This window comes from Somniosus microcephalus, chromosome 16 (assembly GCF_052327205.1).
Source record: "Somniosus microcephalus isolate GS21.2 chromosome 16, FLI_Smic_1.0, whole genome shotgun sequence".
Classification (NCBI taxonomy): Eukaryota; Metazoa; Chordata; class Chondrichthyes; order Squaliformes; family Somniosidae; genus Somniosus; species Somniosus microcephalus.
The window spans coordinates 61,620,841-61,646,196 of record NC_141002.1 but is presented as its reverse complement, the minus strand read 5'-3'; the positions used below and the strand labels follow the sequence as shown (position 1 = coordinate 61,646,196).

At 38.8% G+C, this 25,356-nt stretch overlaps 1 protein-coding gene across 2 annotated transcripts in view; it reads left to right on the top strand.

Annotated features, from left to right (window-relative positions):
- The window catches only part of tmem168b (transmembrane protein 168b), a 40,615-nt gene extending 16,409 nt beyond the window's left edge, over positions 1 to 24,206 (top strand). For both annotated transcript variants that reach the window (XM_086009146.1, XM_086009147.1), the window contains 4 exons: positions 713 to 1,967; positions 6,725 to 6,867; positions 11,473 to 11,747; positions 22,470 to 24,206. In XM_086009146.1, the coding sequence (XP_085865272.1) occupies positions 713 to 1,967; positions 6,725 to 6,867; positions 11,473 to 11,747; positions 22,470 to 23,017 (2,221 nt within the window). In that variant the 3' untranslated portion in view covers positions 23,018 to 24,206. The remainder of the gene's footprint in view (positions 1 to 712; positions 1,968 to 6,724; positions 6,868 to 11,472; positions 11,748 to 22,469) is intronic.
- The last annotated feature ends 1,150 nt before the right edge of the window (positions 24,207 to 25,356 follow it).

The window sequence follows — 25,356 nt, the reverse complement described above, 5'->3', positions numbered from 1 at the left end:
GTCAAATACGGAGATAAGAATCTCCGTATCTCTCAACATTAACTCTGGAGAGTACGGCAGTTTTGAGGCAACGGCAGCAGCTCGGTCCCGTGGGTGCCGGATAGCACAAAGTTTCCTGTACAAAAATTCTTCATTGGCTGTACAGCTCTTTGGGATGAACGGTGGTCGTGAAAGGCGCTACATAAATGCAAGTCTTTCTTTTCCTTTTTCAAGAGAATTGAAATATTTATTGGGTTTTTAAAAGAATATTGCAATATAATTGACTCCAATTTAGTAAGTTTGTCATTTTCACTCTTATCGCCAAAGTAATCCACTGTTACAATTTCACTTTCCAACCAGCCAGCCAAAATATGCATTGGGAACAAATAGAAAGGGTGCTGCCACCCAAAATACCCCATCACATGATGACAATCCTTTCTTCAGAGGGAGATAACTTTCTGTGAATCATGTGATTGTACAAAAAGCACTGCAAAATGCCTAACAACCGTTTCATCTCACTAAAGCTACAGTATTCACTCCTAGGTATCAGTCACTAACCTGTGTTTTAGTGACTGATACCTGAGAGTGAGCACACACGATAGAACAATCGTGGGATTCAGTTAACATTTACCAGCTTTATGCTTATGCCATTTTGTTATAGCATTGCAATCTGCTCCACTTATCCATTTATTCTGTATGTATTGTCTTTCAACAGTATTATTGTTTTTTGTAGGACTTCCCACTTGTGCGAGTCTGGTTCTTCAGTGACAAATGGCGCCTTAGGAGATCATCGGCATCTGCACTCTGCAGAATCACCCGGAGTTCAGCCAGAGCTTTTTCAATCATATTACATGTGTAAATCACTGCGGTATTGTGTGAGCCACTGTCTTTATGCAGTAATGACTAAAGTGGAGGAACTTAACAGAGAAGCAAATATGCACTCTTCAATTCGATATCTTGGCTACCTGGCAAATATAAGCTTGCTGGTGGCAATTTGTATGGGCCTATACGTCCGATGGGAGAAAACAGAAAATATATTACTGCTGGTCATATTCATCCTGGGACTTTTTGTGCTTGGTATTGCTAGCATTTTGTACTATTACTTCTCCATGGAAACGGCAAGTTTGAGCCTGTCGCATCTCTGGTTTGGATTTTTGCTTGGCCTTCTCTGTTTTATCGATAATTCTAAATTTAAAACTGATGCGAAAGAAGAAGCCACCAAATACTTACTATTGACCAGCATATTGATTAGAACTTTGTGGTCACTGGTGGAGCGAATTTGTGGGTGTATCCGACACCAACCTGCCCTGTTAATGTCTGCAGAATTTCTGGAGCTGGTTGGATTTGCCATAGCCAGCACTGCCATGTTGATGCCCAACTGCTTTAGTGTTGTTTTGCTTGTTTTTGCTTTGTCGATGTTGATTGTTGATCTACGGATGAAGTCTTTCCTGGCAGTTCCAAACTTGATAGTCTTTGCAGTGATTACATCCGTGTTGTTTTTTCCATCTTTGAAAATTAGCACTAACCCCTTTGCCTTGGCTTGTTATTTCAGCCGTCTGATTTGTGACCCACTACTGGATCTTTACTTCAGTGGCCTATCTGTTACTGAACGGTGGAAGCCTTACCTGTATGGCAGGACACTGTGTAGACGAATCTCCATACTTCCTGTAGCATCCATTGAGCTAATATTCTTTATTCTCGCTGCATTAAAACTAAATAACTTAGACCGTTGGTATTTTCTAATACCAGGATTTTCTATATTTGGGATCTTCTGGTTGATCTACCATATAATTTTTCTCATAACTTTCTGGGGTTTTCATACTAAGCTCGGTGAATGTCAAAAAATCTACTATACTCATAGGATAGACAATAAAAGTCTGGACTGTGTGATGGCATCCAAAGGAATGCGTCATTTTTGCTTGATTTCTGAGCGATTGCTCTTTTTCAGCCTATTATCGACAGCAGTTTTGGGTGCAGTCTCTTGGCAGGTATGTGATATAATGATTTTTTAAAATTGCCATTAGTGTGTCCATAAACACTGATTTACAATCCGAAATTTACAGCAGTTTACTGGGTATCTTTCATAAATGTTTCACGGTGTGAGCCACATATACAGGAAACTTTGGTTTATCCGGAAGTTGTATGTCCGGAAACCTCGATCTAACAGCAGAAATCAGCAGCCGTTTTGTTGGGGTTTTTTTCTTTTTTTTTCTTCTCCTAGCATTTTTTTAAACAGTCAGTCTCTGGAAAGCCTCTCTGAAGCTGTTGCTAAGCTACAGAGACGCTTCCAAGGTACGGGCTGACTGTTTACAAGCTGTTGCTAAGCTACAGAGACGCTTCCAAGGTACGGGCTGACTGTTTACAAGCTGTTGCTAAGCAACAGTGTTTGTTGTCAGATACGGAGATGAAAACCTCCGTATCCTTCAACATTAGCGCTGGTCTGTCCGGAAGTTTTCATAGATCGGCATCACGCCGGTCCCGTCGGTGCCGGATATCGCGAAGTTTCCTGTATATGTGAACTTGCACATGCATCTATAAAGGCAGATATCAGCCTAGTAATTTACAATTACTTTAAAAATATATGTTATGGTTAAAATTAAGGGTCTGGTACAGTTATCCTAAAAAGGAACAGAACACCGTGTGCTTTAATTAGCACCGAGTATTTTATTTAGCTTGAGAACCCCTATTCTAGCATTAAGCACGCTTGAACATTCATTATCTCCATTGGTAGATCTTTTACTTTAAATGTATTCTGAAAATACAGTGGTGCATAAAGCTTCTTTAAGAACTAGAGGTTTAAACAAGTTAATAGTCACTTGTAGCTAATGAAATCATTTTGTTTTGTTGATTTATCTATGAATTTTCAGCAATCTTCACAAGTGACTGAAAGTGAGGTATTTGTTCACTGAGGTGGGGAAGCAAAGGGTGTGTTGACTTGCATCATTGTTATTCAAATTCTTGAAGCCAGTTAAAATGATATGGGAGAGACCTAGGAATAGTTCACCTCTGCCTATTTGGTCAAGAAATGGTACCTGACAACAGTTGTCAGAAGAGTAAAATAAATGGGGAAACTATTAAAATAATCTATGAATGGTGATGAGCATGGCAACTACCAGAATAAAAATTCAGTTGCCATTAAAGCTACAAATCCTGGGCTGATGCTCACATCCTTGGTCTACGTTGCCATACCTCAGCACCATTCCCTGTCCTCAGCATGCTACCTGGTGGCCTTCCCTGGCCCTCCACTCACCAACCCAACTGCTTTTCCCTCATCCTTCTAGTGGGTTTCCATGTCTTCTGCTCATATTTATGGCGGCCTTTCCAGTTTACAAATATTGTAGTATTTACTGATCACTGGCACGGGGAGGACAGCTTGCACTTAGAAACATAGAAAAATAGGAGTAGGCCATTCGGCCCTTTGAGCCTGCTCCGCCATTCAATATGATCATGGCTGATCCTCTATCTCAGTACCATATTCCCGCTCTCTCCCCATACCCCTTGATGCCTTTTGTGTCTAGAAATCTATCTACAGGAAACTTTGGTTTATCCAGAGGTTATATGTCCGGAATACTCGATCTAACGGCAAAAATCAGGAGCCGTTTTCTATAAGTTTTTTTAGTTCTCGTTGCTTTTTTTTCCCCAGTCAGGCACTGCAAGGTCTGTAGCTATAGCAACAGCTTCAGCTAGAGACGCTTGCAGCTGCAGCCGACTGTTTTGAAGCTGTTGCTAAGCAACAGGGTTTGTTGATTCACACGGAGCTTTTCAGTTCCGTATGTTTCAACATTAAACGCTGGTATGTCCGGCACTTTTGATGGTACGGCACCAGCTCGGTCCCGTCAGTGCCGGATATCAGAAAGTTTCCTGTATCTCCTCCTTAAATATATTCAGTGACTTGGCCACCACTGCCCCCACTGTGGTAGAGAATTCCACAGGTTCACCACCCTCTCGAGTGAAGAAATTTCTCCTCATCGCAGTCCTAATTATCCTACCCCGTATCCTGAGACTGACTCCTCATTCTAGACCCCCCAGCCAGGGGAAACATCCTCCCTGCATCCGGTCTGTCTAGCCCTGTCAGAATTTTATATGTTTCAATGAGATCCCCTCTCATTCTTCTAAACTCTAGTGAATACAGGCCTAGTCGACCCAATCTCCTCATACGACAATCCTGCCATCCCAAGTCTGGTGAACCTTTGCTGCACTCCCTCTATGACAAGTATATCCTTTCTTAGGTAAGGAGACCAAAACTGCACACAGTACTCCAGGTGTGGTCTCACCAAGGCCCTGTATAACTCTAGTAAGACATCCTTGCTCCTGTACTCAAGTCCTCTTGCAATGAAGGCCAACATACCATTTGCCTTCCTAACTGCTTGTTGCACCTGCATGTTTGCTTTCAGTGACTGGTGTACAAGGACACCCAGGTCCCTCTGTACATCAACATTTCCCAATCTATCACCATTTAAATAATACTCTGCCTTTCTGTTTTTCCTACCGAAGTGGATAACTTCACATTTATCCACGTTATACTGCATCTGCCATGTATTTGCACACTCAATCAACTTGTCTAAATCGCCTTGAAGCCTCTTTGCATCCTCCTCACAACCCCACCTAGTTTTGTGTCATCAGCAAACTTGGAAATATTACATTTGGTTCCCTCATCCAAATCATTGATATATATTGTGAATAGCTGGGCCCCAAGCACTGATCCCTGCGGTACCCCACTAGTCACCGCCTGCCACCCCGAAAAAGACCCATTCATTCCTACTCTGTTTCCTGCCTGTTAACCAATTTTCAGTCCATGCCAGTATATTACCCCCAATCCCATGTGCTTTAATTTTGCACACTAACCTCTTATGTGGGACTTTATCAAAGGCCTTCTGAAAATCCAAATACACCACATCCACTGGTTCTCCCTTATCTAGTCTACCAGTTACATCCTCAAAAAACTCCAGTAGGTTTGTCAAACATGATTTCCCTTTCATAAATCCATGTTGACTTTGTCTAATCCCGTTGATATTTTCTAAGTGTCCTGTTATCACATCCTTAAAATAGACTCTAGCATTTTCCCTACTACTGATGTAGTTCCGTTTTCTCTCTTCCCTCCTTTTTTAAATAGTGGGGTTACATTTGCCACCCTCTAATCTGCAGTAACTGTAGTCTATAGATTATGGAAGATGACAACCAATGCGTCCACTATTTCCATGGCTACCTCTTTTAGTACTCTGGGATGCAGATTATCAGGCCCTGGGGATTTATCGGCTTTCAGTCCCATTAATTTCTCTAGCACTATTTTTTTACTGATACTAATTTCCTTTATTTCCTCCTTCTCACTGGAACCTTGGTTCCCTGGCATTTCTTGAAGCTCGTAAGCCACATAGAAACTAAATCTGAATTGCCAGCTATCGCCTAATCCTGGGCCTGAAAAAAGGCACTCCAGGAAAATTAGTATAAATAACAATATGAGCAACATTACACTGTTTGAACAAGAAAGGTAGGCAGTGAGGTTTTGCCACCACCAAGCTGCTGCCCTTTGGTTGGTCTATATTAAAAATATACAAATGTGCCTTTTGTGAATTATTTTTATGCAAAAGCATTTTTATTAATTCAATTTGAAAGGATGCACTTTAATTTTTGGTCACTGGCCTTGGTCAATACAATTAATTCAAATATGCAGATTTTGCCCTGACTAATTATTTAAGATTGTTGTTCTGTTCAAATGAATAGTGAAATATATTTTAACATTTTACAACTGAATTAAGTAGCAGAAAAGGTGCTTTTTATAAATGTTTTAAATTAAAAAGATTACTTCCCAAGATTTTAATTAAATGCTGTTAATTTGAAAAATCCAACCTGAATTTATTTATATGGCTTAATGTACTAAATTGAAGAATAATCAAAGTACTTGAGATAAGAGTATTTTAATTGAATTATTTCCTTTTTAAAAAGGGCTTGCATCTTTTTGTAAATGTTCAGTGACCATGCATAACAAGCCATAAAATATGAAAGTACTATTTATGAACATGCTAATTGCAATCATTTAGAGTTTCAAATGTCACATTTAAATAAAACCAAAACAGTTCATGCAAATTGCTTTAAAAGTATGATAATGCTTCGCTAACACAGCAATGCTCTTTTCAGAATTTTTGTTTTGTCTTTTTTAATTAATTAATTTTCTTTATGATGATGTAATAAATAATGCCATGAAGATAAATGGATTGCAAATGTTGCAATATCAATGTCAAAAACTATAGCAAGAATCACTGTTAAACACAAATGTGTTCCTTCTGCTTTCATTTGTAGAAAAGCGCTTTTTAAAAAAAAAACACACAAATGTACTTAATTAATAAAAATGTGTGCCTTTTATGTAATTATTGTCCATTAGTTACACCATGGCAGCTTCATTGTTATAGCAGCCCAGCTGCCTGCAGCAGTGAGAGCATGGATACAACAGACCAGGTGCCACCCTGAATGATGGATGCATACTCACCTGGGGGTTTGGGGGGGGGGGGTGGTACCAGAGTCAGATGCTCTTTATTAGTGGTGGTGGGCTTGGGAATGTGATGATGTAGAGCTTGTCTGGAGAGTGATGAATTTATTTTAAGGTTACAAACGTTGATTTAGAGTGAAAAGTCGCTTATTTGTGTTTAATATCTAGTGATTTATGATATTGATGGTTAACCTCCTTGTATATTATAAATATCCTGATGTCTGAAGTTTCCTACTGAAATGTTTTGTCTATTTACTACAGCCAACAAATGGGACCTTTATGAGTGTGTTCCTCATTGTTTTACCATTGGAATCCTTAGCTCATGGTCTTTTCCATGAATTGGGCAACTGCCTAGGAGGAACATGTGTAGGATATGCGATTGTAATTCCTACAAATTACTGCAGGTATTCTTCTGTAATACAAATTATACTGTTAATAACCACAAGAATAGCAACAGTATGTGTTCTAACTTGATCAATGCATTTGCTGCTTGTAATTTTTGTGATCATGATGTTTGCCATTCTGCACTACTACAGGAAACTTTGCTATCCGGCACCGACGGGACCAAGCTGTTGCCATCCCATCAAAACTGCCGGACAAACCAGCGCTAATGTTGAAACATACGGAGATTTTGAGCTCCGTATCTGGCAACAAACCCTGTTGCTTAGCAACAGCTTCTAAACAATCGACCGTACCTTGCAAGCGTCTCTGTAGCTTAGCAACAGCTTCAGTGAGACCTTGCAGAGCTTGACGGTTGAGAAAAAAGCAACGAAAAGAGGAAAAAGAAAAGAAAAAAAACCTAACGAAACGATTTCTGATTTTTGCCGGTGGCTCGAGCTTGCCGGACATTTAGCCTCCGGATAACACAAAGTTTCCTGTACTTCTCCAGTCTGTTGACTCTTACTCTGTTTTATTATGTTACATTTAACCATCACTATATATTAATATTAATCAAAAATGGAATGTTAAATTCTGTGCAACTAGTGATTAGACATTTTACAAAACTAGCAAACAGACCTACTGCTTCAGAAAACAAACTTGCTATATAAGGTAACACCTATGTTAGAAGTGTGTTACAACGTGGTAACACATTAAGGCGTTCATATGGTATCCTATAAACTGACTGCAAAGCTCAAGCAACTTAACATCACTTGAACCCAGAGGTTTGTTCACACCTTTGAAACACATTCCTATACATGGGCCGGAGGTTGCAGCACTAACAGCTGTGTCACAGAAAGTTATAATTCAGATTCACATTTGTTCCCCACACTGTGAATTCACAATCTCGGCCACATCATTATGGGGAACAAAACCAGAAAATGCACCGTAGGTTAATCGGCATCTAAAGAGAAAAGACAGGTTAACATTTTGGGTGTATTTATATCCTTTAGGTGATGGCATATTGAGTGCAAGAGCTGCCCTGCAGAACTGAAGGGGGGGGGAATTTGAGTCCCTATGCCAACTATCATGTAGCTGCTTATAGAGCTGCATTACCAGAGCCCCAGGAGCAAGTTAGTTGTCTGTCTTTTCTGCTATGATATACTACATGACTTAACGAGACCAAGAGAGCAAAAAAAAAGGCAATTTATATATTTTTTTAAACTCCTTTATGTATGCTACATCTAATGATTGTAAACTAGAAGTAGTTACCCTATTTTGAAAATCAGTAGATGAGGTGTAAGCTCTTGGATTTCACACTCAAGCGACAGTGTTTTATTAATTGTTGAAGAAAATAATTCACAAGTTTTATTATGTACATTTACTTCTGATAATGTACTCCAAGTCTGCATACACATTAAATGGGTGTTCACTTTTGAAACCCATTAGAGGAATTATCACCAGTCTCCCAGTACCAGTGGTACTGTTTGACTGAAATACCCAAAACTGGTAACTACTGTAAGCCCAAATGAGCAGAAGCCTTCTTTCATGTAACTAAATCAACATATGTCACTAGTGTGGTGCTCCATTTATTCAGTGGTAGTGCAGGATTTTTTGAATTGAAGTATGGCCTTTATCATTTTCAATTGAAGTGTTCATGTTTTTCTTATTTTTTGTACTATTCCCATATCTACCCAATAATCATTATTAAGAGAGCTAAATCATCCGAACTATTCAAATGGTGCCTGCAGAAATTTTTTGTCAATCTGCTGGGAGATGGGGTTGAACAGTGAATGAAGGAACACCTCTGATTAATTTTCCCCTCTGTTCACTGGATAATAATGAAAATGTCATGCTTCCTGAAGTTGAGATTGAGTGCAAACATTAAACAACATTTAGATTTGAAATTGAGTCTCTTGCTGTAGCTTTTTTTGTTTCCCAATAGCTGTTACTCAAGCTGGTTTCACAGACACTAGTAGTGTTCTCGTACCTTAGCAAAGCCAGGTGGATATTTGTCTTGGGAAAGGAGGAATATTGCAGCCAAACACAATTCTGGCCTGACATAACATCCACATACACACACTTTCCAATACTTTGCAGCATAATTGAGAGTGAGAACATTGGCTGACTATTTTGATCCCTCTTTAATCAAGAGGCACTGCCAATAGCAGCACCCAAACTGCTGCATATATACGATCTGATTTACTGGGTGAATCTCAAACCTGTCCCAACTTTGGAGCAAGAGTTCCTAATTTTAAAATGACCTGCAAGCCTATTGGCTGCAAGACTTCTTTTTGGAGTTCTGGAACATGACAAGTCTGAAATGCTTGCATTTATTTTTTCCCTACAGTTTTCAATCAGAGGGATTAATACTATATTGTATTTTGATAGTTTCAGGATATTTACCATCAAAATACAATAAGTTGTTTTTAATCTCTTTGAGAAGTATCAAAATTACAAATTAAGCAATAACCAGACTAAAACTCTTAATTTGGATTTGTGGAAATCATAACACTGTATTAAGCTCATTGTAAGCACATAAATCATAGTAGAAAAATTAAAATATTTTATAATTGGAGCTATAATTAGTAAAATGTTTATTCTGGCCAGTTGTCCCTGATTTTCAAGCTTACAGGTTGAGGTATGCTGCACAGAATAGGAATTTAACTTTGTGATCTGTATGGCTTCGTACCACACCAGTTAATTTACCCATTAAGCCATAGATAGAAACCTCGCTACTGCTTCACTAAGTTTTACATAGTCATGCAAATAGAAAGTGATGCATTGTCTGCTTTACTAATACTCTGCATTATCAGTACAGCGCTGGGATAAAATTTATGTTTGTGTATCTGGTTTATTTGATGGTGTTTTTCTCGTCGTTCTCTTGGCTTTGTAGTGTTCAGCTTCTCCATACCGACTCAATGTCAGAAACCTCTCCTGACTTTAATGTCTCTGCTGTGTGCCCCAGCTTTGCATTTGTTTCTCTAATCTTCTCTCTACATTTTTTTCTCTGTTTTACAGTATTCCCTTTTTCTATTACCTTTACTTGCTCAATTCCTATCTCGCCAGTCTCCATCTCGCAATTTGCCCATTTAACTTTAGAAAATTGCGCAGTCTCTACGAATTTGCGAGACGAGTGTCAGTGTTTTTGCAGCTTCTACAGGAGCAAATGATTTTTCTGTTGCTGCTTTTTCTTTGTGACTAGTGTGGGGGAGAAGCAAGATCAACAACAGTCAGCAGAGTAAAGATATTCCCCCATAATAGAAATTACATACTTAGTCATCGCTGCTGAAAAATACTTGCTGGAGTAGAGCAATAGGCATAACTAGAGGCAATACTCGATAAAATATACACTGTAAATTTCCTAATTGCTGTAATAGTTTTAACAATTTGTGGTATAGTACTCCTAAAGGGAACTAAATCTTGGAATATTTTGTTTAAATTTATTTTAAATTTCACATTTAAGTTTTCTCTGCATTTTTGATTAATGGTGCTCCTAATAATGCCTTTATTTGCATGTGCAGTTCTATTAGCTAATGCAACACTATTCTAAAACTATAGGACAGATTTCCTCTTCTCCCCCTGCCCAGTGCTAGACATCAACAGCGTACCTAAAGTGTGTTGTTCCTGTCAAGCTCCAGGATTGCTGAGATTTCCTGTCCTGGGCCACTACGTGACCTAGGGCCCTCCGCACAGGCTGCCCCCTGTAGGTGGGGTGGGTGGTAGATCAAATAGAAGGTACATAAAAATGAGGTGCAGCTGAGTCTCTGGCCTTGCAGATTGACTGCTGATAGAGATCGGCAACTGCAAGATTGAGAGTGGACTTAAATGTTGTAATTCCCCTCAGAATGTTTAAGAGTCCTCACCTTGATTCTTCAGCCTGCCCCACAGAACCTCCGGTTGGTGGAGCCCACGGGAGGCCCCAGCACCATGTTCTTTGGGCTTCCAGCAAACAGTTGAACAAGGAAAGAAGGCAACCGGCTCCCCTCTCCCGCCTCACTAACATAACTCTCTCAGACCTGCATGTATTGCAGGTGCAGCCAAGCTCACCTCTGACTCTCTGTTCCCTTCAGAAAGCCCAAAAAAATCTCCTTTTCCTGACCTTTTATGAGTGGTGGAGTAGCGATTAGGAAAATCAGACAAAAGTGACTGTAAATTGGAATTTATTTAGTTAAAGTTTGCTGTATGACCTCTGTTGAAATATGGTCTGACCTGTAAGCATACAGCTCCTGCATTGGAAAATAGGATAACCTCAATGAATCTGGTATGGTAGCCACCTACTGTAGTGTGCCACACCAAACCAAATGTTTATATTTAAGTAACAATGGAAGGAACAAGATGTAAAGTAACTGAATGAGAACAGGCAAAACTAATGAGACTTACAGGTTTACGTGTTGGTTCAACTAAAATGCGTGGATATGCCACGTGTATGATGTCATATATAACCACATATAGCAGAGCTTTCTAATTGTCCTATCATGAAGTATCCGCTACAAAATGACTTAAATGAATTGAGAACTTTTTTTTGATAAAATTTTGAATAGCCTAGACAAGCTCACTAGAGCAGCCAGTTAAATATTTATTTCTGTGTGTTAATTTTGAAATGTCTTTTATGTTTTGTTTTCTTGTAGCCCTGATGGCCAGCCAACTCTCCTACCTCCTGAGCATGTGCAGGAGTTGAATCTACGTTCTACAGCCATGTTAAGTTCTGTCCAACGTTTCTTTGCCTATCACATGATAGAGACTTATGGCTGTGACTACTCCACCAGTGGCTTTTCTTTTAACACTCTTCAATCCAAAGTAAAGGCATTTCTTGACCTGCGTACTCCTGATGGACCCAGACATGACACCTACATCCTGTATTATAGTGGGCATTCTCACAGCTCTGGCGAGTGGGCATTAGCAGGTACTGTATGTGGACTAATGTAGTGTCTTTGTTATTGCAGGTTTTTAGTTATATTAATAGGAAGGTAACCCTCATGTACAAAATGGTTTGTTTAACTTCTGAATGCTATACATATATGTGTGTGTGTGTATACACAATACCCAATTAGAAAACTGTAAGGCTCCTCACAAAATTTCTTACATTAGGGCTTGAATGATTTAATTTATAGTCTTAACTTACTTTTCAAAGTGTTGAGGTGAATGACAGCTATGCTGAAAAGGTGCTAGTACACTGTTCAGTACAGCAGGTGGTATTTCAATAACCATGATCCTTTTACTCTTGGGTCACTTGAGTAGATGTTTATAAATTCAATATGATGTGAACTCTTATTCACTGGCGATTACTTTGATAAGTTAACAATCAGAGGAGACTGTCATGTTATGGAATTCTGACCTTCAATTCCTCCATTCCTCCCTAAAATAATTTTGTCCCTCTAAGCATTATTTGGCACTGTGCTTGAGATATTGAGGCAGATTTAGTTAAAACACCATCCACAATATATGTACATTATATACAAGCAAATACCAGGGACTACACCCTAATTTTTGTTGATTTATGAGGACTTCTTTTAGATGTGGTGGAATCTCTGTGAACTGAGGAGAGACCTAAAAGGATATGTGCTTGATTTTTCAATTGTCATTGATATATAAAAAAATTAATTACTTGTATTTGCATCAGTTTCATTACTTTACTTTAATTCAGTAAGTTCAAGCATATAAACTCACAAGATACACTAGCTATCTACGGTGAATATACAAGACATTTTTACAATATGATCTGGCAGTGATTTTAAAACTAAGATTGACTTTTTAAAAAAAACCTTGGGGTTGAAAATGTGCTTATCTATGAAGTAGCTATTGACAGCAACTGCTTTGTTCTGTGAAAGGGGATTCTGTGGTGCTGTAAATGCATTTTGTGATTTTTTAATGTATGGTAATGTAATTAGCAGTGTTAAATTAAATGGTTTAATCCCTACTGGATAAGAAACCTGTTCACACATTTTCAAGAAACTGTCAATCCCTATTTTTAGAACTCAACATTGGCATCTTTCAGCTGGTGTCCCAATACATTTTTGCTTCAAAGATGGTAAAAGTACTTCCTTAGTGAACTATGCAGTGAAGGTGGTTCCAGCTTTACACTCTATCAGCTATGATTGAGGAAAGAGTCCACATAAAATGAAAATACATTCTCTATTAGAAAATGTAGCTCTGTTTAGCTGCACATCTCTACCACAGCCAGTCAGTAGCTCCTCAAATAGCCATTAGATATATTTTCCTAAATTTAATTATTTTTATTTATCCCATGGAGTTGGCTGTTACCTGTTCTATCATAGCATAACAAGTGCAGCAATCAGATATTAGAAATAGTTACCATCACCAGGACCAGCCAAATGAACTGCAAAGGTCTTTTCCAGACCTGTACATTCCTATGTTCCGAGTTCCAAGCATCCTATTTGAAATGGCAGATGCTACAGTAATTGAACATAATCTGTAAATCAGATTAATGTGCTCAGATGGGCCCAGTTTTATAAAGGATACAAATTTTTTGTAAATTAATAATGTATAAACACCTGTATTTGTTGTAATAGGTGATCAAATTTGATGCACTCCATGCCACTATTGACAACTTTAGTCTACAGCAGAGCTGTTGTAGCTTTTGGGTCTCATTGGTGCGTACTATGGAGCCACATGGACCACGTGTAGAGTTAGATTTTCACCCTGGGTATCCTTCAGGCAACTATCCAGCAGAGTGGGAGACTGGGTCCATTTTAAAGGCCTTATTAGCATTTGGCTGGGGGGGCTGCGAGCAGATAATGAGTTGTAATGAGCAGCCTGGTGATTCCAGGCCACCACAATATTTCGCAGCCTGGCAGGTCTCCGGACCGGACGGTTGGGGAGTGGGTGGCGCATCTCCAGAGGGGGCAGGGGTGACTTGGAGCAGCAGTGGCCAAAGCTGCTTTTGTGAAGCCTGGTGGAACAGATTTTTCAAGCCACAAAATTCAAACAAGACGAATTGGCAAATAGGACTGAATGACCTGAGCTTTGAGGGCTGGATTACCAGGGCGCAGGAGCTGTACATCACCTAAGGGCTGCAGGTTGGACACATCCATCTACAATACGTCCTGCCAGGAACTAATAGGCTGTCCTGTTACATAGCATCTGCTTGCACTGTGTATTGTTCAGAGTGCTGAATTTAATTGATATAAATGCAAGATTAAAAGAGTCACAGATGGCATGAATGAAATTTAAATGCATAAAGTCGGAAAGGCATGCATTTGCTTAGCAGGTCATTTTAGCTTTGTCCAAGTTTTGATACTGCCTGATAATGCTGCACTATCGGAGGTGCCGCCTTTCGGATGAGACGTTAAACCGAGGCCCTGTCTGCTCTCTCAGGTGGACAGAAAAGATCCCATGGCACTATTTCGAAGAAGAGTAGGGGAGTTATCCCCGGTGTCCTGACCAATATTTCTCCCTCAACCAACATAACAAAATCAGATAATCTGGTCATTTTCACATTGCTGTTTGTGGGAGCTTGCTGTGCGCAAATTGGCTGCAGCGTTTCCCACATTACAACAGTGACTACACTTCAAAAAGTACTTCATTGGCTGTAAAGCATTTTGAGACGTCCGGTGGTCGTGAAAGGCGCGATATAAATGCAAGTCTTTTTCTTTTGTCCCTTTTATAGAAAAACAAAGCACACTTGCAAAAAAGAATAAAATGTCTGAGCACAGCTTGTTTTTTGGTTTCACCATAAGTTTCCCACCATCGTACCCGTCAACATCTGATTATTCATAGTTTGTCAATTTATGACTGGCGCAGGAAAGAGTACAAATCCAAACCTTGATGACCTCATGGGGAAGCCTGATTCCTGGTGGTGTAGCTAGGAGCAGAGAGAGGGTTGTATACATGGCACCAACAAAGAAAGTGGCATGTGGATTTCTATCACTAGTAATCCCAGTATTATTTAACCCCTTTGTTATGAATTTTCTCATGAAGGTGGCTAGCAAATTGAATATTTTCAGGCACCCAGTATCAAGTACAGGAAATTTCGCGATATCCGGCACTGACGGGACCGGCGTGATGCCAATCTATGAAAACTTCCAGACAGACCAGCGCTAATGTTGAAGGATACAGAGGTTTTCATCTCCGTATCTGACAACAAACGCTGTTGCTTAGCAACAGCTTGTAAACAGTCGGCCCGTACCTTGGAAGCGTCTCTGTAGCTTAGCAACAGCTTCAGAGAGGCTTTCCAGAGACTGACTGTTTAAAAAAAAATGCTAGGAGAAGAAAAAAAAAGAAAAAAAACCTAACAAAACGGCTGTTGATTTCTGCCGTTAGATCGAGGTTTCCGGCCATACAACCTCCGGATAAACCAAAGTTTCCTGTACTCCTAGATCATTACAATGCAGTTAGTCATGGAGTACAAAACCCTCTACTCACACCCCAATGATGTACCTCAGTTTCCACCTCCAGAAGAGCACCACCAATGAATTGGTGAAATTTTTAACTTTCCATGGCTGCTACTCTGAATTAGAATAACTTTGTTTGCTATGAGCCAGCTAGGTAGTGGGGTGATACTGCCAAAACTAATTTCCCATGGCTAATAAAGAACCTTAATATCCAATAGTCTTATCTAGTGCGATTTGAATCTAGAGATGAAAGGCCAAGACCTCATCTAACCCAGTGCACCACATGCTCACTAACCCAGGATTTTTTTCAAAAATGTTAATTTCCTCAAGGAAAATGCCAGTGGGTATTTTCCAGGCTATTTTAGCACCAACTATTTATGTTGTACAATAACATTTGAATAATTCAAGATATGAATGCTAACAATTTAGGAATATGGTTATGCTGGGTTCATCTTGCCAGTCAAAACTTCATGTTATCCTGCTTTTTAAAAAAAAAAAGTGTGTGCAAAGTGAATTGGGCTCTGAAATTCCTTGTTGTGATCTTGCCCATTTACAATGCGATTACACCCAATGGTGCCCTCCAGCACTGACCCTGCCAGGATTCGCAAGGTTGATAGGAGGGCACCTCATTGGTCAGGCGAGTGCATCTCCGGTGCCAACTTATCTGTGGGGTTGGGGTTCCAGACACTTCCCCTCTCCCTCCCCATCCCTACCAGTGATCTTTTCTAAGCAGGAGGGCCAATTTGCAGTTTTTTATTAAAACAATTAAAAATTCTCCAGGGGTCTATATGCCTTTGTGGAAGCTGGTGCTTCTCCACTCACTAGGCATACTGGCCGCTTATATTACGCCAGGTCCCCTTCCAGCGTGAGGAGAGGAAACTCTCAGCTTAGGATGTCTCTGCCCCTGACTCTACCCTCTGGCTGTCATTTGCCTTGTAAGGGCCGGACAGAAATTCTGTCTAATGATAAAGGAAAGATGAATCTCCCAGAAACAGCAAATGCCTGTCAGTGTGGTGTCTAATATTTTCCTGTGTGTTCTGCAGGAGTTAAACCAGGAGACTGGTAGAACCTCTCTGGTATTTCAGCCTCTTGGTGTTTTGCAAAAAGAACAACGATCTTTACAATAAGTTCATTTAGCAAATATTACCAAATACTGACCAATCAAAGATTAGTTTTTACGCTACAAATCAAATTATCCAGTAATTTTAATTTAGCAATGTAAATAACATGAAGGAATTTAGTGCTAAATGTTATTTGAATTATCAGAATTTTAATTAAAGAAACAACTTGCATTTATAAAGCACCTTTGACATCCTCAGGACATCTCAAAGTGCTTCACGGCCAATCAATTACTTTTGAAGAGTGTTACTCTTGTGTAGGGAATCATGACAGCCAATTTGTGGATAGCAAGGTCCCACGAGCAGCAGTGAGATAAATGATCAGTTAATCTATTTTGGTGGTGTTGATTGAGGGATAAATTATTGGGCAGGATACTTTCCCTGTTCTTATTCAAATAGCTCCATGGACACTTTTATATCCATTTGAACAGAGTGGATGGTGCCTCGGTTTAGCCTCTTGTCCAACAGAAGGCACTCTGTCAATGCAGCACTCACTCAGTACTGGGCTGAAATGTCAATTTAGATATTCACAGTAGAGAAAGAGGCCAAAATAACAGTGGAACAAGGGAACCTAAAAATAAATACATGAAAGTAATTTAATATAAGTACAAAAATGGTAACGGGGAAAATAATGGGACTTAAGATAGGCAAATCTCCAGGACCAAATGGTTTCTGCCCCAGAGTATTAAAAGAAATAGGTGAGAAAATTGCATAATTTTCTAAAGCTCTAGATTCCAGAATTGTGCTTGAAATCGTGCCAGGCAACCAGCCTGTTAACTGGAATTGTATTTGCACAAGATGTAACAAACAAATTTAAAGAGGTCATGCTCATAACTAAATACTGATTAATAGCTACAACTATAAATGAAAAGCTAATTCAAACTTATCTGACTTGAGGAAAAGCTTTATAGTTTTAAGCTACCCATCACTTCCCACAATATCTTGCAAAGAAATTTGGTTATAGGTTGCACAAAGCGTTACTGGCAGAGACTGCTAAAACTGCTTACTGAATTAAAACTGAGTGCAAATAATGTTGTATGATAAGGGAACAGCAATTATGCAGCCTAGAAAGTGCCTCTGGCATAATGGTGACAGTATGACTTAACATGCTAAAAATAACTTGCTTTTCCCTATTTGTTTCAGTAGATGGCTTAACTAAACATTTGATGGTTTTGTTATGCCTGTGTTTTTGTTGTGCAATTTAGAATACCCAAACTAAGCAAATTGGCTAATGACAGTGGTTAGATTTGAAAGGGATCAGAGCACATAGTTACTGTTGTACACTTTTTTTGCATGGGTTTTATTTTTTTTACTTTTCCTGAAAACTTGTTGTGTGTCCACCATTCTTTTCAGAGCAGTTGAATCCAGGTCTTCATTGATTTTTCCCTGATGTCCCACTATAACAACTAGATGTGCTTGACTTGGCCTCAGGTTTTTCTGTTCCTCCCCGTGTCGAAGTAGCTCCTTCCAATTTAACACTTTCTCTAGATGGCCCAGCTGAAATCAGAAGCTCGGCATATGTAGAATCCTGGATGCGCTCTTGTGTCATACCACTCCTTGTTAGAGTTGTTTTGTGATACCAGTGCACCACATGAATTATGCAGCTTTAAACAGTAAAATCCATTATATGCTGAGACAAATAGGTGAATCTATTTAATGTGTAGTGGAACTTTTTAGGAATACAGAGATCTGCAGTTTTTGAAGATGTTGCACGGCAGATGGGCACACAAGTAGCTTCTGCAATTCCTTCAATATTATGACCTTAGAAGGGCCTTTTTTTCCAGTTTTTATAAAGGTTACTGTGACATGCTCGCCTGCAGCTGTTAGCTGAAAACAGCAAGTATAAAGGGAATTACGTCTTACTGTAACACAACAGTTGCACTCTTTGACATTTTTAAAATAATATCCTTAGGGAAACATTAACTAAAGATGCTCCCTGCTCATAGTATTAGCAGCCCAGATGTACATGGAATATAAAAATCCTAGAGCACATGAAAGATGATATATCCAAAGTCATACATAAAAAATGTGAATTTAACAACACTATGGTTGATTTTAATTGCAACCATTTTTTTCTTAAAGTCTAACAGGTTTGTTCTTGATTCTTTTTGAAAAATGAATTGAAACGTAGCAGTCACTTATTAATGTAATTCATTCCATTTATTGTCAGACTGTGAAAGACTGGAAGTCCATTGTTTATTGTATGGAAACAAATGTGTTTCCTTGACACTTGTTTAAAAATTACATTATCATTTCTTATAGCCTCAGCAGTAACCTTATATTTACATGTGTAAGCAGTTACAGTTCATCGCTAGAATTTCAATATAAATGTATTCCTCATAATGTGTTTCAAAAAATTTATAGATACATAAAGATTACAAATGCCTATTCAATGTAGTTCAATTGCATAAAACAACATAAACTTGAACCTGGAGTAAATAGAAATGACACAAAGGTCAACGGTATTGACAGACTGCCAGAAAAATGAGAAAGTAACTGCTACCAACACATCACTTCATTTGAAATTTTATATCTTTTTTCCCCCCCTGTGGGGAGGGCTAGTTGATTCAGTAGGGAGTACGAATGATTTCAGACAACCTTTCTGTAGCTTAAGCTTCGACTCCCTTTGGCTTGTCAATTCATTTCCAGAGCTAGCCATCACTTGAAGTAACTTGCCTCAATTAATACTATAAGACAATTTGAATCTGACAAACCAAAAATGGTTGCAACATAATCCTTTTATTGAGTTCGACCAAGTCCAGATACACGCAGTGTCTTTAAGCAGTAGACTGCAGAGAAATAAACGTAATTACCCCTTTTATCTCTGGGTAGAAAAGTAACCTTCGTCTATCTTTTCGATCCTGACTCTCCCTATAAATAGTTGAGGAAAGCTCAAGATCTTTATTGGTCAGTAGTCACTCACACTGTCCTAGATGATTCATTATGGCATGACACGTGTTATTGTGAACAAGACCCCCAAAAATGAGAGAGTTCCTACAAAACACCAGATGCCAACTTGTTTACCATCCTGGCCTTTTGTTCCACTTTCTATCTCAAGACTGTCTTGGCTATCTCCTTCACAATGTGGTGACAAAAATAAGTCACAGGCACGAATCACAGATCCTGCAATTTCAGCAGAAGCTAAACAGCAGAGTCAGCTAAGTTGTACCCTGCCACATTAAACGTGGAAGCAAGTCATCCTCTGTTCCGAGGGACTGCCTAAGAGAGAGAAACCCTAAAACATCCTGGGAATGAACAATTTTAACCATTTCATTATTTCTAGCCACTGTACAAATCCACAAGCCATTTATAAGTAAAAAGAAAGCAAAAACCTTAATAGGAGATTAAACTAAATCCTACGTATATATGTATATACGACTAGGATATCTTACAATGCTATAACACCCCATTGTGTCACAAAATGCCCTCCCAAGATATGATGCTCTTCGGCCTCGCTGTTCCATCATGGTGCTTGCGCCATCTGTTGTGCTGACATGTTGAAACTTGGACAGCAGTGGTCAGTTCCAGTAAGATGCAGCTTGTGTATTTGTACTGCTGTTGTAAGTTCTTCACCCACAGGTGAAGTTGAAAGTCTGCAGCATGAGTACAAAAACAAAATGTTTGATTCACTTAGCAGTGAATCTTTCTGTCTCAAGTGTAAAAAAAAAACTTGATACTGAGATTGACCTATGTGAAATCTGTATTCCTCCGAGATGCTCATAGACAAGGATTAACAATTGTTGAGAGATTCTGGGCTGTGACCAGCTTTCCCACCTGACTGAAAGAGGATGCACATTAGTGACACATGCAAAAGAAGAAAAATAAAATAATGGCAGTATATTTTATCCCTCGTGTCTGAGATTTACTTACTTGACAGTATGTGACCCATTCTATTTTTCAATAGGGCTGTTTAAGAGCTGCAGGTAAATTGAATTTGGTGTCTCTAAGAATCCTTAATCTTGCATGACAATCTTCACTCTGAGCTCTGTATTCACAATATAGAGTTCAGCAGCAGTATAAATTACAACTCCTGTAGAATTGGGGTTTGAGGCTTCATTGTCTACGATAATGAGCATTGCTGCTGGCTCAGCATCATATAGTAACAGAAATAATGCTTTGGGTAGGAGAAGACTATTGGTCCAGTTAGTCTACTTTTTCAAACCGCCTATCGGTTTCCTTACTGTGGTTCTGGAACTAATGGCCCTGTATCCTCTTTGCTAATTGGAATTCATCCAATCCTTACTTAAAATTTACTATGAGGAAAGATTGTCTACCCAGGGACTTTACTCTCTGGAGAAGAGGATGATGAAGGGGGTTTGATGACTTCTGTCAAGTCGTCCTGTCCTCTGGAGAGTAAAGTTCCAGGATAGACAATCCCTCCTGATGCAGCCCACTAAGTTCAGTAATCAGCCTCAAAGCCATCCTCTCAGCTCCCTCCAGTAATTATACATATTTCCTGTAATACAGAGGTAAAACTGAACATAACTCTCACCAAGGCCAGATACAACTTCAACATTATCTCTTTAGACTTATCTCCTTTAGCTATGTATTTTATTTGCTTTTTTTCAGTACCCATGGACATTAAACTGACCATTTTAACTAACTATTCATTAAAGTCCCCAGATCTCTTTCCTGCTTTGTTACCTCAACACATTGACATTTAATACGTACTCCACATTTTTGCTTCTTGTACCTAATCTCATGACTGCACTTATTCAGGTTGAACTCCCAACGACCTCCCTGCCCATTGAACTAGTCTGTCCAGACTATTTTGGATTATCGTGGATTGGTTTTCTTTATTGACCACTGCCCAATTTGAAGTCGTGTACAAACTGAGACAGTATTCTGGCTACCAGGTCATTTATAAACAAAAGCGGCCCCAAAACTGACCGCTAATGAAATCCACTGGCTACCAGTTTCCATTCCAAGACTCCCATACATCACCACCTTTTTCTGTCAGGTCTAAGCTAATGCTTTTCCATCTATCCTATGGGCATACATCTTGAGAGTCAGTCTGTTGTGATGAGACAGTATCAAATGCCTTCCTGAAATCCAGCTGGGTAACATCCACTGCCTCAGTCTTGTCCACTGTCCTTAAAGAGCTCTGGTATATTGGTCAGCCATAACTTGCCCCTTATGTTAAGCCTCATCAAAACCTCTAGTATCAACCCTTGGAGTGCAGTACTTGGCACTTGCCACCAGATCCAAAGAAGCTATGAAATGTTATCATTCAGTGGTATTACATACCATTTTGAGTGCAACCGGTGTGTACTTTGAAGCATAATCGTAAATCTTAATTTCTCAACTAAACTGGCAGCAACAACAACAACTTGTATTTATATTACGCCTTTAACGTAATAAAACGTCCCAAGGCGCTTCACAGGAGTGTTATAAGACAAAGGGATCCCTGAGAATCTTAAGACTTTTTTCAGTGGGGTAGGGAATATTGAAAGTATGGATTTGTTTTTCTTTTTGAAATGTCTCATTATTTCACTGAATTTTCATCCAAGTTTCGGAGCAATCTCAATTTTGGGGCTGGGTTTTCATATTGTAGAAATTCGAGGCTCTGGAGTGATAGAATGTACTGTTGCGAAGCTTCAGAGACTTTTTCTCAATAAATATGAGTAAAGTATTGGTGCATCATTACAAATCAGTAGTCAACTTGTTATGCATACGTTTGTTCACTTGACAAATTCTACTGTATTTTGCACTTTGGTTAAACAGTAAAGGCTGTATGAGTCAATACGGCTGATCTATGTATACATGCAAACAAAACATCTAACTGGAATTAACCAATCTATGAGCATACACTTGTGTTAGTATCATCCAAAAACTTTACTGCAACTCTGAAATATTTTAGAAATCTATTATTTTAAGTCAAAAGCTAGTACTTTAATGCCAGATTTAAAATCACTGGCTATAAAAGTTTTAAGCAATTGAAAATCATCTGTTCAGGTGAAGCAGAACTATAGGCACTTGTAACAATAAATGAAACTACAGCCTCTTACCACGAATTGCAGCTTCCATTTGGATTACTAATTACAAGTGGAATGTTTTGAGTAGTATTGAGATACTATATCCAGATAAGTTGTAGCAGGAATAGTTAAACCTGCTGTTTCCGAACACTAAGCTTATTCTTCTGATTGGTTTTATCAGGAGGAGAAACTTTGAGGCTGGAGACAATCTTGGAGTGGTGGAAAGAGAAGAATGCTGACTTCTGCTCCCGTCTGATAATTGTTTTAGACTGTGCGAATGCTCTTCCATGGGTTAAAGATGTAAGAAGAGTCAGTGAAACTTTTGTTGCTGTACAAGGCGCAGAACTGGCCAAAGAAGTTAACGTTGAGGAAGCGGACCTTCCGCAGTTAGGTGACTTTACTAAAGACTGGGTAGAATATAACTGCAGTCTTGACAACAACATCAGCTGGTCAGATAAAGGAAGAACAGTGATGGCTGTTTATGGCATATCTAAATCCTGGAGTGATTACACTCTTCATTTACCAACAGGAAGTGATGTTGCCAAGCATTGGATGATTTACTTTCCTCGCATCACTTATCCTCTGATTCACTTGGCAGACTGGTGTGGTGGGCTGAACCTTTTTTGGATGTGTAATGTTTGCTTTAGATGTTTCAAAAGGTTGAAGATGAGATGGTTCCCACCCACAGTCCTAGACACAGGACAAGGGTTTAAACTTGTGAAATCATGAGACATTGTCGTCGCGTGTCAAATACTTAGGATTTTGTATTGCACTTACAGGTATCCTTCCAAAGATTTTAGTGTAAAAGTTTGTAAAAGTTAATGGACTACAGTTGCTGAAAAGTTACTGGTTTATCCCAAGCTTGCATTTCTTAAACTCAACAAATTTCAGGGTTCATCAAGGCTTAACACCAATTTTTATTTTGTATATATGTGCTATTATATACTACAATATTTCTAATATACAAAGTGTATACAAGGAGTTACTGCATTAAGATGGCAACCGTTTTAGCTATTTTTTTGTGCACTGAGTTCAAATCCACGATCAAAAGTCATGTTTTGACAGCAATTAGAATGGAAAATAATGAACATTGGTTTAAAATGTCATTATTACCCACTAGAGAAGGAAAAAGTAAGTGTGGCTACCAAATCTTGAACATGCCAAACCGCAAAGTAAATGCTTCAGAAAACATTTTTTTTTAAATTTGTGTTATTTACATCCCTAATTTAAAACCAGTGTTCAAAAGCTCAGTCTGCAGAATATTCCTTAAGTTTGATTGTCCAATTTTATATTCTTTCTTGCTCTCAATTGACTTGCTTCTTTGGATAGAATCACCCAGATGTAAAAATAACCCGAGGAGTGCAATTACAATCAACAGTAATGGTGATACAAGACCAAGAGAAACTATGTCACCAACCTTAATTACAGTGAAAATGACTCCTGCCTGTAGTTCACCTGTTGGAAAGTTTGATTGCTGATATTTTGTAAATTTTGGTACTTTAATGCTAATATACAATGTTTATTATCATTGACATTGGCCTTTTGCTCAAGATTGTGATGGTCTTTTTGCCTAATGGTGTCATCCAACAAAGTAATTCATTCAATAGTTGAGAGCATAGTAAAATTGTGACTACTCCAGTTTAAGGCCTATTGTGCTATACTTAAGTTTTTAGCTAAGATATTATAACAAATCCCACTAGTTGCCAGAATGTAATTATTTGCTGTAACCACAAACAGTGGGGACTTCCTTAATTACATATGCAATACCACATTGTTGTTACTGAGTTCAATATCAAAGCGTTATGTTGTACGTGACTATGCATTGTGTATGAAAGTGATGAGGCATTCTTTTAAAGTCACCTGCTATTTGGTGCTTTGTTTGTATCAACTGTACATCAAAATAAATTTTATTTCTAGTCATTTTCTCAGATCTATTTCTAATTGAGCTTATTTGCATGTAATTACTTTATAATATGTTCATTCATAAATCAAAAGGGATGCATCTGTGGCTTAAATGTATTCTTTGTGATGAATTACTTTAATTTTGTCTTGTGTTCTATTACTTTGTCACATTTATTTTATATGCATTTTGATGTCTGGCACATTTATTTTACTGTGAGAATTTATTTTTGTTATTTAGATATGGTTCTGTTACAGTGCTAACATATACTTTTAATTTCATTGTTCTATAGTTCCCTATAAAATCAACCAATAAACACCATATTTGCTTCAACTGTTTGCTGTAAACATCAAATCACTTTAGTTAAACATTTTATTTATGGATCTGCCTACACCTCCCCGAGCTACAGTATACTACAGTCTCGTTATAATGTGCTACTTCGGAGCTAGTTGTATAGTGCACTTGAGTTTGCGGTGTCGAAGGGTTAGATCTGGAGGAAGGGAATGACAAATGAAATGTTTTGTCACTAAAGCTGCATTCTTTATTACATCTCATTTTAAATGACTAGAAGAGTTTCTTGTATATTTTCCATTCTTAATGTTCATTCTCATCTGTGTAGTTGATTGAATTTATCAATTTTTGTCTGATTACGTGCATGTGAAGAACCTTGGGACATTTTACTACGTGAAGATGCTCTATAAATGCAAGTTATTAATGATTTTTCTCCCCTACCCTTCCTCTCCTGAAGGAAGTGATAGTCATAATGGCACAGAAGGAGGCCATTCGGCCTATCGAGTCCGTGCTGGCTCTCTGTGGAGCAAACCAGTCAGTCCCATTCCCCTGCTCTATCCCCGAAGCCCTGCAAGCTTATTTCCCTCAAGTGCCTATCCAGTCTCCCCTTGAAAACATTAAATGTCTCCGCTTCCACCATTTCTGTCAGCAGCGAGTTCCAGGTCCTCACTACTTGCTGCGTAAAAACGTTTTCCTCACACACACCCTGTATCTCTTGCCCAAAACATTAAATCTGTGTCCCCTAGTCCTTGTACCATCAACTAATGGGAACAGCCTTTCCCCGTCCAGCCTATTCAAACTCGTCATAATCTTGTACACCTCTATCAGATCACCCCTCAGTAGTAATTCATGCCATGATTGCCAGTGTACTTTTAAA